The following is a 14,345-nucleotide window of genomic DNA, read 5'->3' as shown; positions in this document are numbered from 1 at the left end:
ACCAGGGGTGGCATAATACATGCTTCAGCCCCTGGTAGCCCTCTGGGGTACCTATGCCCTGGGTACCTAAGGTACCATATATAGGGACTCACAAGGGTAACCCAGTAACCAATCTGGGATGTACCTAAAGCACATGGAATCCATTTTATAGAGAAAGCAGATGGACTGGAGCCCTGAATAGCAGGATCCTAGTCCAACTAAGTCGAAAACCAGCAAAACACCAGGCAAAAAGTGGGGGTTACCATTTAGTCAGATTCCACCTTTCTACAACAGGGAAACCGCTTAGAGGTCCTACTGTGAAAACCAAAGATTTAGGAGTAGACCCCCTCACCCACTTAATAGTGGCATGCTTCATCATCGGCCCCTATCCACACCCTGGTAGTGTCACGGTTCGCGGCATTGCCACGGCCGGCCATTCTCCCACATACACACGCGGGCGGCCGAAATACTCACTTCCGGCCGGAAGTCGAGTACCCGGTCTAGTCCCGGGCTACAGAGCACAGAAGCACTTCCGGGGGAAAACGCTTAAACATCGCGTTTCCCGCCGGATGGGTGCTTCGGATTCCAGGCACTTTGCAGAAGTCCCGCTGTCTCTGACCTGCACGTCTCTACGGGGGACAAGCCGCGCTGGAGCGCAACTCGGCATCAGGAGACAGCGCTAGTTAGGAGCGCTTAGTGAAACTTCACCTGGTTTCTTCCAGGACTGCTCCTGAACAGGCTACAGACTTCATTATCAGTTTCCCACCGCGCAGGAGCGCATAAAAAGGGAAACGGCTTAGCCAGCTTTCTTGGGTTGAGTGACTACTTTTGTGTACACTGGGGTGCAACGCGCAGGAGCGCTTTCTTTTGTTATAGCTTTTGTGGATAAGCGCAGGAGCGCTTTCTTTAGTTTGAACTCAGGGATAACGCGCAGGAGCGTCTTGCCCTCGCCTTTCATCCTCAGAGCTGAACCCATCTGAGGTCCTGCCTTCCTGGAAGCATTGGTGAGTCCACAGACTATTACCTGGTCTGTGTGTGTATGTGGGGGGAGGTTTCTTTTTGGGTCTATAATTTTGCTCTTTCTTGGTTTCCAGAACGCCCCGCCAGCTCCACGCTTTCCTTACCCTACACCCTGGCTCCCATCCCTGCGTCCATCTCATCCCTGCTGGGGTTTTCCTTCCACGAGATTCAGGTGGGTACAGGGACGGGTGCTCTTGTCGTCTCTGCGGAATTGCACCACAAGCAAAGGTAAGACTTGTGGGGCACCTGACAGGTAGGTACCACCATAGCGGACTCCACCACCAATGGGAATTCTTATGTAAGGTATCTTTCTGGATAAAGCAGGGATTCATTTGAACAAGAGTCTTAAAAAATGCCTCTAGGTATACTAAAAAAGAATGACTATTTATTACTGGGGTACCATGGGCGTATTTAAAAACAAGAAAAGGGTTCTAAATGAGCATTCATTTCTCTATCACACCTGATTTATGCCAAAATGTTTCGGCTCTCGCACAGAGCCCGTGTGGATCTGGAGCCTTCTTCGGGACTGCATATGTGTGTCACTGCCTTTCTCCTCATGCATTCCGTGCACATCAATGCAGCATAATGCGATCACCTGAATATGGGCCCTTCTATTTTTTTGGGGTTACCTACGTATGGTGAAAAAAAAACTATATTAGGTTAGTATCTAATGCAGATTCCTTGTGGGGTCTTAGGCGTGTTCACTGGGCCACTATCAATTACTTGTTGGTAATACTATTATTTGTTACACAGAGACCGCATCACCTCATTATCACCACTGTAATCTTTAAAAAGCAATCATCATCTTGGCTCTTGAAAAGCTTCATAACTGATTAAGGGTGTGAAGCATTGTCTTAAGTTAGTCGCTCAGAGAGAAAGAGGTCACACCTACACATGCAAGAGTATTCCTAGACCAAGCCAACAATTTGAAATGGGCTGCCCTGTGTATTGAAACATGCAGAGAACCCTTCCCGCAGTCCACTGTCTGGGTTGAGGTGTGCTGACCAGTTGGGACTGTGCCGGACCAGCGCAGAAGGCCATGCGGCCAATGTGCTTTTCCTTTGTCTGTGAGGGACAGTTAGGATGGATGTAGGGGTTAATCTAGAGAGGCTATTGGGTATACTGTTGTGGTAAACTGCTTGATAGAAAGTGCTAACATGAGGTTTTGGTTGTGTTTTTTGTTTTTACGAAAAATAATTGTTTAAAAAAAAACCAATTAAAAAAGGAAGTCCACATCCAAAAAGAAAAGGAGGTAGTCAATTGGCTGAACACTGGTGGCATCAACTTTACATTCAGCAACACCAGTAAAGGGCAGAATTTGGGGCTGAACTAAATAGGGGGGCTCCCAAGAGAGCACTCACTCTGTTCTTGCCACTGCACGGTCGCCCAGCTGCACAGACTGTGCTTGCGAAGGGACAGCACGGCTGCCATCATGTCCCTCAGAATTGCTGGAAGAGGAGTTGTTGGATGGAACTCTAACTGAAAAATCACTTCCAGATTCTGCTCCATTTTCCTCTCTCTCAGTTGCTGTCTCAGTATCTGCTATCTCTGACCCTGCCTCAGAGCTTTCCTCCAGAACCCAAAGCAAAGGGCTGGGCAGCAGTCATTCACTGAGACGACATCTCTTCTACTGGCCAAACCATCCTTCTAAACACTGTCCTATGTAGAAGTATTGTTCCAAATAAGTCATTGGGATCTTCTTTTGTTAATCTACCGGTTCTTCAAAGACATTTAAAAAAAAGACACCGTATACTTCACCTTGACACATACTCAATACCACAGCATACTCTTATCATGGCTTACACAAAACTTTATTTTTGGTGGATCAGCTGGGCATTTGCCAGGATAAAAGTAATTTACTTTTATAAAGCTACTTCTCTCCCTTTGATCTCAAGAAGCTCACAGTTACATAGTAGCCCCTGCAACTTTTTGTGCAGGTGTGCTCCTTGTGAAACTCGCAGTGCTATCACTTGGGTCAATGGAATTATGCAGCACAAAAGCACCAAATTATGAAATGGGGTTCACTAAACAATGCAGAATGAAATGCCAAATTATGCACCAAAAGCTGCATCTTTTTTTAATAGTATGACTTCATTAGTTTATAAGCAACTGACAGAACTGATAAACCTTTGAACAGGTCCTTCCCCTGCGTGCAAACATGTTGCCAAATCCATTACTATTTACTGCATATGCCACACAAATCTACCATCTACTGCATAATCTGCAGATGGTAGACATGTGGCATATATATTTTCTTTTAAAGTTTGTTTTCTCCTGGGGGTCAGAATCTGCCCCGTAGTCGAGAACACACATTTAAAAATGTATCTTTCTATCCTTCTTTCCCCTCCCCAAAGGAGGTCTACCCGCCTCCCACATTGCTTAACTTTTTTGGGGAATCGTGTGGTTCCCCTAGGGGTTTATCATGATCCTGGGACACAGTATTTTTACATTCCTCAAGGGGAAAAACCTCTTTTAAAAAAGAAAGATAATGTTTGTCTAGTCTGATGCCATGAGGACTGAACCCCCAGGAAGCCTAGTGGGCTTACCCCCAGCCCGCCCTTAACAAAAATGAAAAATGAGGGAGACTCAGATGCTTGCTCCATGGGATCCTTTTCAGCCCTCCCTGGTGTCAGTTGTCAGCCATTGGCCGACATCCGCACCTATAGGGCTAAAAGCATCAGAATTATTTTGTAAAATGTTTTTTTTCTTGTTAACTTTTCAAAGTCCTTGATTGGTTTCCAATCAATCTTAATCTTAACATGGTTTCCTCACTTTGTGTCATCGCTTTGATGCTCAGATTTATTATTTCTCTGCCGTATTTATTTTATTACATGACTAAGACTTTTTCTGACTATTTTTTTTCTTCCAGTATGTGTCTGTTTGTTCGAATTTTTTTACTACTTTATTTGCAGATTTGTTCAAGTATGATCTTGTTCATTGATTTTCTAATAATGATTTAGGCCCTACCACTGAGCTAGTTAGCCCACTGTAGTTGTATTCATGGTAATAAAGCGTGTTCACTGAGAGAAACTGTGGTGTAGATACTGTGCACATTCCTTAATCTGTTTTGTGATATTTCTTCCATGTATAATAATACATTGGTCTCAAGTTTTGAAAGACGTGTGTGAATCTGTTAGGATTAATGTTAAAGGCAGTCAAAAATATGCTCAGAAATAATAAAGGGAGTGTTGGTCTTTACTGACATGTATATCCCATCAGAGAGAGGATTCTACATTCTCTGAACATGGGCATACAGCAAGACGCCATCAAGAGGATCACCTCCTTTCTTACAGGACACATACCTAGAATCCAGCTACCTCCTTTTACCTCCGCACCCAATCACCCTTATCATTTGTGGCTTAACCCAAAGATCATCACTCAGCCCCACATTATTCAAAGCCTACATGACCCCCTCGCAGATGCCGTCCGATACCACAGCCTCAACATAATCTCCTAAGCAGACCTTCAACTCATCCTCTCACTCACCGAGGACCCCACCAGCGCCAAAACCAGCTTCTCCAACACCATGACCAACATAGCCAACTGGATGGGAGCCAACAGCCGCAGGGGAACACAGCGCTGGTTTGTGGGACTCCGAGCACCGTAGCACTCAGAGAATTCCAGACTAGTGCAATCAGCCGGGACATTGACACTGCTGCCAAATTGGTGCTGGTGCTGCCACAGTTGGGGTGGCTGGTTCCAGGGCTGGCATTGGAACCGTTTTTGGAAGTTTAATTATACGACCTTCAGCATGACAGAAGTACTGATCTTCAGGAACACCACCACCGCCTGGGATCATAGCTGGTGGCCAGAGGAACTTGGACCAACTCCTTCACCAACCATGCACACAACCTAAGGCTCATCCTCGAAGGCAGGCTGACCATGAGGAGAAGTGAAATCAGTCGCTTCCACACTCTCTGCATGCTTTGCAGATTCTTCTTAATGGATCCCTATCAACACCAGGAATACCATCACCCTGGCACTCGTCACATGCCGCCTCAACTTCAGCAACACACTCTACCCCGGCATCTCCACCCATCTCCTCCGAAGGCTCCAAACCATACAGAACACTGCAGCCAGACTCATCCTGACTCTCACCAAACGGTCACACATCACCCCTCACCTCAGAAACCTCAACTGGCTCCCCATCCAGAAGAGATGCCGGCTCAGCATGCCCACAAAGCCCTCCATGATCCAGGACCAGCCTACATCAACCATGGACTGAAATTCCATCGACCATCCAGACACCTGCATTCCTCCTCACACTCCTTCACCCACAGCTTGCGTATCTATTGCAGCGGGGGCCGCTTCTTCTCCTACATCGCTGCCAAGACCTGGAACTACCTGCCCGTCCACCTCCGAACATCACCCTTCTCAGCAGACTTCAGGAAGAGACTCAAGACATGGCTGTTTGACAGACACGGCATCCCCAGTACCCAGATACCCCACAGAGGTTACAGTCCTGCATTTTCCAAATGTTGATTGAGCGCTTTAAAAAAAAGTTGTCGAGGGGACAAGTGTACATTTCCACCTAACTGTTCGCTTTGATAATGTGAAAACCTCATCAACTCTGCAATAAACCATTTAAAGGAACCCAGACTGTGGGAAGCAGGTGAGCCGAGGGCCTGCCAGGTAGCAGAGAGTATTTGTACAGCTAGGCCATGGTCTCGCACAGATAATGAGGATGTCCAGGGTAGTTCTGAGGACCTACATGGAATGAGTTCTGAAGATTATTGATATTTATACAAAGAGTTATGTAGATGAAAGAGAATGTTATGTTAAACTAGCCTAGAAGTTATTTTGATGGAAGGCTTATTTTTTTAAATGTCAAAGCTTGAAGAAGACTGGAACATGGGTGTCTGAACAGGCCTGAGTTGTGCCATTTTATCAAAATCTTTTCTTTAACCCCTTCAGTGCTGATGACAAAGCCAACTCGTCATGGGTGTTACCTGCCCTGTGCTTATGACGAGCTGGCTTTGTCATGAATAATGGGGATCTTGATATTTTAGCACCCAGCGGGAAAACCCATAGCAGCCAAGGTGTTAAAAAAAAAACAGTCTACCTATTGATTACAAATCCATAAGAGAAAGAACAAAAGTTACAAAATGAACAGGGCGAATACAGTCATGGAGAAAACAGTATATGCAAATCGATTGGTTAAATTGCAGAAGGGAAAGAATACAAATAACTGAAACCATTTATAAGGCATAGATCAAATGAAAACTGGGATGGGAGGCCAGATTGTCCGCAAAGAAGAAATCGGGAAGGTAGTAGCTGTGATCAGTAATTTGGGGAAAATAAAAGGGGATATTGTATTCATGATTGAGCGAGTGTCTAAGAAATGAATTTAGCTGGTGGCAGGCAGGAGATACCTTTGGAAGAGAAGTAGTCTCAGCTCCTTCTTGAAAGTTCATAGGGAGGCCATGGTGCAAAGGTTTGAGTGGAGAGAATTCCAGACTGTCGTCACACAGCCAGAAAAGTACCTTTTGAAAGCTGGAGAGTCTAAGAGAAGTGTTTCCGTACTATGTACAGATCGGAGTCCGCCTTATGCTTTAAGCTTCGAAAGCGAGGTTCCCTAGCGTGATGGTGTGTTAAACTTTGGAGAGTGGTTGGGCTTCCAAAGAAAGCCATTGGAGTGTTAATATGTATATAGTATGATCACACCTTTTTGATCACATTTTGTTTTTTTGTCTTTTTGACGAAGCATGCTATTGCATAAAACATTGCATTCAGGTGACGAGATGCATTTGGAGAAGTCCGGTCAAAAAGAGTTACCAAAGTCCATCCAAGACCACACAAAATGGAACAAGAGTCTTGCGGTCTTGATCTGGGATAAACTAACTGATCACCAAAGAAGTCTCCATTTAAAGCATGCACTGTTAACTGTCGCAGTAATTTCTGTTTGAAGATGAAGTCCTTTATCAAAGTTGAAACGCAAGGATTTAGCTCTGATCTTTCTAAACGATAAAAGAGCTAAATTAGGATTAAACTAACATTGAGTATTAAATGAGACTATGGAGAAACTTCCCTACTTAAAGGATCGAGTTCATATAATGTGAAATCATCCCGGTTTCCATAGTTTGGTTAAGCTGTAAGTCGTTATTGGTTGAGGAAATCCGAAGATAAACCTGTGCATCTTCTAGACTCTGGTGGCCGAGGATCATCAAGCTTTTGATTAGGACACAAAGAAGCTTGGTAAAGTTTGAGTCCGCTTGAAACCTTGTGGGGCAAAATTTGATTTACTACAATGATGCAAATGTATAATAGATGAAACATGTGACAATTGTGCCCCCAGAATCCCAGTAAACATAGAACGATCACAGTATTGAATGCAACGGCCACGTTGAAGCACAAGACCAGAACTGCAGGAATCAAGAATGCAACATGCTCCACGCAATGCAGTTTCTCTCCTGGAGTCCAGTCTGCTCCCAATTAAAGACATTGAAAATATTATTGGAAAAGTGTTATTTAAGTTTGTACTGCAGCACAATTTTCAATACCTTGAGCGCTCCCATCCGTAATGGGTGACGCCCACTCATAGGGATCTTCCAATTAGTGCTCACCGATCATGACCTTACCGCCCGACCAAAATAAATACGACAATTCTAAACTAAATGACTAACTTAAAAGACAGTAACAACAATAACTTTATTAAAAGCATGCTTACTGATCAACACTAGAGCAGGATTACTTTATTTGCAAAACATACCACAAATTGACCATTCTTTATTGCATATTCAAAGTTCTCACGATAATAATCCGAACCTGCAAACAAAATTAGAATTAACACATCAAACTTTATTCAAAACCACTTGCTGTCCTCAGGGGCTGGTGGGTGGGTCAAAATTGGCTCTTCGTTCCGTCTCGAGCTCACGTGCAGCGAGGTGGTGCAGCTTCAGAGCACAGGAACAAGAGGATGCTTCCTTGGCTTGTTGCTCCTTTTATCCGTCTTCAGGGCGGGCGTAAACCCGCCCCTGCCTGCCCCAAGGGCGTGGCCGGCCGCGTCAGTGTCTAGGCCAGCCCACTCCAGGGCGGGAAAAAGGCGCGCCCCGGCTACGCCGCTTCGGGCATACCAGCCGAGACTCGCCTCCCGCCCAAGATGGCTTCCCGGGGGGATCGTGGTACTCCGCCATACGTTCGGGGGGACCGAATGGTCGCCCCTTTCCAATTGTGCAGGCACACGGCTTGGATCTCGTCTCATACATTGATCCTTGCTCTTACCCCAGAATCCCGACAGACATCCAACGATTTAAATGCTTGCCCTAAGGGAGTAACTGAATGGATGTCACACAGCAACCTCAAACTATCAGTTTGAGCAGTTCAATCAATAACTGAATGCCACACAGAAAAGCTAAGCACAGTATAGCAATGGATTAGTTGAAAAAATAAGGGCCAGAATAAAATACCTTCAAGAGTAAGTGCAACACTTGTTTTGAGTCACTAAGAGGCACAGGGACTGAACTTGTACTCTGCACTCTTATCCCTTGATATCACTGCGTTAGTATTTGTGTTTCTTGCTGCTCAGTTTATTGAAGTGCTGATCAGGTAAGAACAGGAGTTCTGCTGATTTTAACAACAAAAAATCTGTGCAGCAAAAACATATCAAAAGTTACTAAGAACATTGCTTTTGCAATGTGGTGCATCCCCTGATAGTTTGCAGAAGCTAACTAGTCACCATTCCCTGGTTGACTGCTGCCGTATTCAGGCATCTAAGATATCTAAATTTAACCTAGGAGGGGTTGATACCCTGTTGGTCTGTGGATCCTGGTGGATTGGCCAAAGGGCTTCTTTTCCAAATCTGAAAAAGGCTCGTTTAGCACTAAGCCTCTATGTTATTTGTAATCCAGCACCTGCCAGGTTCAGTCATGTGTGGCGGACGTGGAACATGCTGGCGATGGAAGAAAATTGTGGTCCAAGTTAAAACGATTAAACTACCAAATGATCCCCCAGTCCATTTACCAGGATGCAGGATGATTTAGTAGAACAGTTAAGATTAAGGCCACAGCCCCTTTCTAACCTTAATTGCAAATGCAGCACTGAGTTTGAAGCCTTAATTGATTGGAGTATTTGACAAATGTAAATATTTCCTCATGTATCCAGAATAGATCTACCTTAAAAGCTGTTGGATCATAAACATTGATATACCTATGTACTACCCTAAATCCAGTACAGTTAAAAAAGAACAAATCATTCCTGGCAAAAACTTGCCTAAAGTTTGATGCCAGTTCATATTTACTTTCTGATATTCACATAGCAGTATTTATTTAACAAAGGTATTCTCTTTTGAGAAGAATCTCAAATTATTTCATCTCTCGATTGTCTGCGGTTTTAATGATTAAAATGCTTTAGCGAAACTTTGCATAAATAATGTCCCATTCCCGTTCTGTGTTAGATTTTGTTCTTTTGTTAAAAAATGCAGATTTTGCAATTCATGCTGTATAAACAAAGAATTAACCAAACTTTAACCTCCAGCAGACAAGTTTTAACAAAGATTTGATGCACAGCATAAAGAGGGGTAACTTTTTTTTCTCCTTTATTAGAGATGTGTAAACGATTTTGTGTTCTGCATGCAGCATTGTAAGTGGGTTACAAAAACCTATCTGTGGAAAGATATAAATATTAAAATGATCTTCTTTAAGTGTGTGTGTGTGTGTGTGTGTGTGTGTGTGTGTGTGTGTGTGTGTGTGTGTGTGTGTGTGTGTGTGTGTGTGTGTGTGTGTGTGTGTGTGTGTGTGTGTGTGTGTGTGTGTGTGTGTGTGTGTGTGTGTGTGTGTGTGTGTGTGTGTGTGTGTGTGTGTGTGTGTGTGTGTGTGTGTGTGTGTGTGTGTGTGTGTGTGTGTGTGTGTGTGTGTGTGTGTGTGTGTGTGTGTGTGTGTGTGTGTGTGTGTGTGTGTCTCCCCGTCCGTCCGTCTTCCAAAAGTGTAATTATAAAAATATATACATGTATCTAAACATGCAGGGACTTTGTGTCGGTCCTCTTCATCCATTGTCCTGTTCAGGTATTCACATTATGCTTTTGTCCACTGCGTCCTGGAGCTATGGCTCAGCATACCTCTGCCACTACTTATGTTCATTGTGGGTGACCAACTTCTGCATGTTGTGTGTGCAAATTCACTTAAATTGTAGTCCTGTGTTGGTGGGCCAGACTTTGCTAGAATTTTTATTTTTGATCTGGATTGTGTTATAACTTTACTTGGCTGCCTGTAGGCTGTTTCATTTGTCCTTTTTATTGCTTTTAAAAACTATTTCATATGCTTGAAAAAATATATATTTCAGGCTTGCCAAGGCAGAAAGTTTTACACTTCCAATGTTTGGTTTTAAAACAGTGCTATCCTTTTTATGTTAATTCTCACAAAGATGATTTATTCTTTTGCCCAGATGTCTTTGTCTTTAGTTCAAAACTCCCTATGCAAACTGTCCCAAGAGTCTTTACAGATGTTTAACAGCTTACTGATCGCGCTGGTATGGGCAGGACTGAGAAGTAGAGTAGCTCAGGTTACTTTGAATTGGGATCCGGAGGATGAGGGACTGGGACTTCCAGACATAGAATTACACTACTATGCTGCACACCTACAACACACAGTCACATGGTACCTAGGTCTGGGGTGAATACCTATTCTTGGTGTGACACGCCGCCCATGTGTGGGAACGGGTGGTTGTAAGGGTCATACGACAGGCCCCCTTCTCCTGAGATCTGGAGATATGGGTCTTGAAGCCATTTCGTGATATCACAAGTAGCATGTCCATAATACAATGGCAGATGGAAGGATGCAGACTGTTGGGCAACCTATATCCTGCGGAACACTTCATATAGTTTCAGGAGACCAGAGAGATGTTCTTGGTGGGAGAGGGGCATTATATGAAGTATAAAAAATTAGCCAAAATAGCCAGGGTGGATGGGGTTCCCCAGTTCACCACCCTGTGCAGAAACACTGAAGACCATGATCAGTATAGGAGAAGGTAGACGCCTGATATCCCTACTGTATAGGGCCATAAAGGCTGACAGGCCCAGGAGGGATATGGCGGTGAGAGCCGCCTGGAGCATTGATCTTGAAGGAGAACTCACTGGCTCAGATTGGGGTGCAACATGCGATCTGGTCAAGGGGACGTCTGTCAACACTAGATTTAAATTAATACATTTTAACCATGTCCATCATGTTTACCTCCTACCCCATTAAGCTCAGCAGGGTACATCCTGGTTGCACCGCGTCCTGCCAGCAATGTGGACAGGAGAATGCGGGCTTCCTACATCTGGCTTGGAATTGTCCTATAGTACAGTTGTTTCCGCTGCAGGTGGTGCTTGGAATCCAAGGAATGACAAAGCTTCTTCTAGAGCGCACTCAGCGGCATTGTGTATTGGGTATGCTCAAAAAGACGAAACCGGGGAAGATGCACTTAAAATTCACGCATTTAGCTCTGTTGTTACCAAAACGACGGATTGCAATTGGATGGTTGGGAACGAGGGCCACTAGTAGCATTTTGGATACAGGACATGATGGAATGGGCAGTAGCTGAGGAGATTCACATTCTGGTGTCCCAAAGACTACAAGGTAATAAAGGATCTGGAAACGTGGGCAGCTCTGCTTACTGCGTTTTAGAGGATGGAATGGAAAAGGATATCACTCATCTACATTCACATACTGGAGGGACGGGGAGACTGGAAGGGTTAACACAATACGGAGTTAGAAATGGGATGGAAACCCACCTAGGGGTCTGCAAAATAGAAAATCCATAGATAACGTAAGGTTATACATATGGTATTTGCTTCTACAACTACCCCTTGTAATGCACATAATTCCCAATGGGAGGGGAAAACCACTACTGGATAAGTCTACAACCTAAAGGTATATTGTCAGGACGGGAAGGAGCTCATGAACACAGTCATGTTAGTTATATGTAATAGTTCTTGTATTCTTGCTTGAGGAATGTATATGCATGAGAAAAACTCTGTAAAGAAATATGTTAAAAAATATTGTATGTTCATGCATGTACGTCTTAAAATGTTATAGCTAGATATTGACTCCTAATTAGATCTTACTTTCACAAAGAACAGCATAATTTGAATTTTCCTTGCCACACAATCCCAGTGGCACCAATGGTATTTTCTATTAACCTAAAACATATGTAAGCAATGATGTAAACCCAGGCATCCAAAAATGTGTTTATTGTTAAGTCCTTAAACCCTAAACACCCCTAGTCCTTCTCTTATTACACACATATGGCATCACAATGACCTCATTGATGTGTCCACATTGGATTTAGGTCTGCATTACAATTTGCCTGTTGTAACACTCCTACTTTTCTGCTCCCTATGCCTCTAACGCAGGATCTGGACGGTAGCCAAGTGAAGAATGATCCACAGACCCTTGAAAAGTTTTTCGAACGCCCAAGAGCTGATCAACTCTGCCAGTTTTTCCAGCATCATCCAATTCAACCTTCCACGGGCCTGCCATTTAATGGAAGATTAGCCTTTTGGCGAAAAGATGGGAGTAGGCGCAGCTGGTTAAGTTATTCTCAAGTCCAAAAAGCTATGTTTTGTTCGGTTTGCTTGGTATTTAGCAAAATTGGAAGAAAGTGCCCGTTCATCTATGGGATGAAAAGATGGAAACATGTTCACCAGCGAATAGAGGAACACGAGAACAGCCAACATCACCTTCGCTGCACCGACTTTCAGAAGAAGGTGGTCTCAGTAGTCGACAAAAGCAGTCCTCCCTTTCCTCAGCAGAGCTTAATTTGCACAGAAGCAATCAAGACTGAGCCAGAAGATTCTCTGCACATTGTAAGTATGCAGTTATGTTAATCGTTTAATTTATTATACCTAATAAGTTGGATCCTGGGCAAGTTTGCTTTACTAAATATACCTTCTATTTAAGTCAATTATAGACACATTAATGGGTTGTGCTGATGCTAAAAATTTCACGATGTACTGTTCCCAGGTTTCTTTTGCCGAGCAGACCCTGACCAGACCATAGAATTGAAGTATTAACAGCTTTACCTTAATAGGCATTGGACCCAGTCCACTAAGAACATCTTGAACTTTCACAAGTAGGCTTACATCTAAGTTTTCATTAATTTTCCTATGTTCTTGGATTTAACATCAAAGTTCGGGTGTGCTTCCCAGTAGGTGCATAATAATTGCCACATTCAGTGGTGTGCCATGTGTATATTTCTACCATGAAAAGAAAAGTATGATTGCACTTGAACTTTGTGTGTGTGCCTGCGTGTGTGTGTGTGTGTGTGTGCCTGCATGTGTGCCTGCGTGTGTGTGTGTGTGTGTGTGTGTGTGTGTGTGTGTGTGTGTGTGTGTGTGGGTGTGTGTGTGTGTGTGTGTGTGTGTGTGTGTGTGTGCCTGCCTGCCTGCCTGCCTGCCAAAATGTAATCCAAAGGAGAAACCATCTTCTCCCTCCACCAATTTTATTTTGGGGTTTCCCCATCTCTTATGCCTTAGCCATTTGATGCTTGAATTAAGTATCAAATAGAATGCCATAGTTCATTGCTTGCCTCTAATTTTAAACTATTGGTAGTAATCAATCCAATAAGCAAAAGATCAGAGCAGCTAGAGTGGTAGAGTTCATGTTAACAAGTGTTGATCTTTGTAGAATCCCTCAAAGCAGGGCACCCACAAATGGGGTGAAAGGATGCAGAGCCACAGCTAGTTGGCATTCAGTTAAGAAAAAAGCCAGACAAAGGATTGCCCACTTCCCCTAAAATCACCATACCCTCCCAACTTGCGCACATGCAATTATAGTATTATAGATGGGGGGGGGGGGCCTTATTGCGAGTGTCTCTGAGCATTATCACTAGGGAGGGATGGGGAGTTTACTGTTCCAGGCCATTCTACGTTTTCCAGTGATTCTGGGCCAGGATCATGTGTTTCTGCAAATTTTGAACTTAATAATTCTGGGCCGATATACCAAACCAGGACTTTAAAACGGAGCTTCGGGTCTGTAAGCCCGGCATCGCTGCGCTCCAAAACTGCATGGCCTCAACCTGCCCTCTCTATCCCACACCACTTGCAGAATGTGCCTCCCGATTGCCCCCACGTACAACTAACTGCACTAAGATGGTGGTAAATGTGTGCAGGTTTGGGCCTGTTATTTATTGAAGGGATAAAATGTGCAGTTTTGAACTCCGTAATCTCAGGGCGTTGCGCTAGGACCACATATGATATTTAATATTGTCCTGATTGATATTCATTGCTGAAACGTAGATCGAGGAGAGAATGAGAAACTCCTTAAGTTTCTCCTCCAAATTATTGCACAAATGTAAGCTTCGTGACACTTTGGTAATGACTTGAATCGGACTCGGGTTTGAGGCAGATTTTAGAATCTGATAAAAACATTTAT

The 14,345-nt window shown here is 43.8% G+C and overlaps 1 protein-coding gene across 2 annotated transcripts in view; it reads left to right on the top strand.

The window, feature by feature from the left end:
* Positions 1 to 14,345, top strand: part of LOC147698968 (uncharacterized) — an 82,526-nt gene that overhangs the window by 28,560 nt on the left and 39,621 nt on the right. For both annotated transcript variants that reach the window (XM_086935547.1, XM_086935548.1), the window contains exon 3: positions 12,326 to 12,778. In XM_086935547.1, the coding sequence (XP_086791673.1) occupies positions 12,326 to 12,778 (453 nt within the window). The remainder of the gene's footprint in view (positions 1 to 12,325; positions 12,779 to 14,345) is intronic.

This window comes from Lissotriton vulgaris, chromosome 8 (genome assembly GCF_964263255.1).
Source record: "Lissotriton vulgaris chromosome 8, aLisVul1.2, whole genome shotgun sequence".
In the NCBI taxonomy this organism is placed as follows: Eukaryota; Metazoa; Chordata; class Amphibia; order Caudata; family Salamandridae; genus Lissotriton; species Lissotriton vulgaris.
The sequence above is the reverse complement of the archived record's forward strand: the minus strand, read 5'-3'. Positions and strand labels throughout refer to the sequence as shown.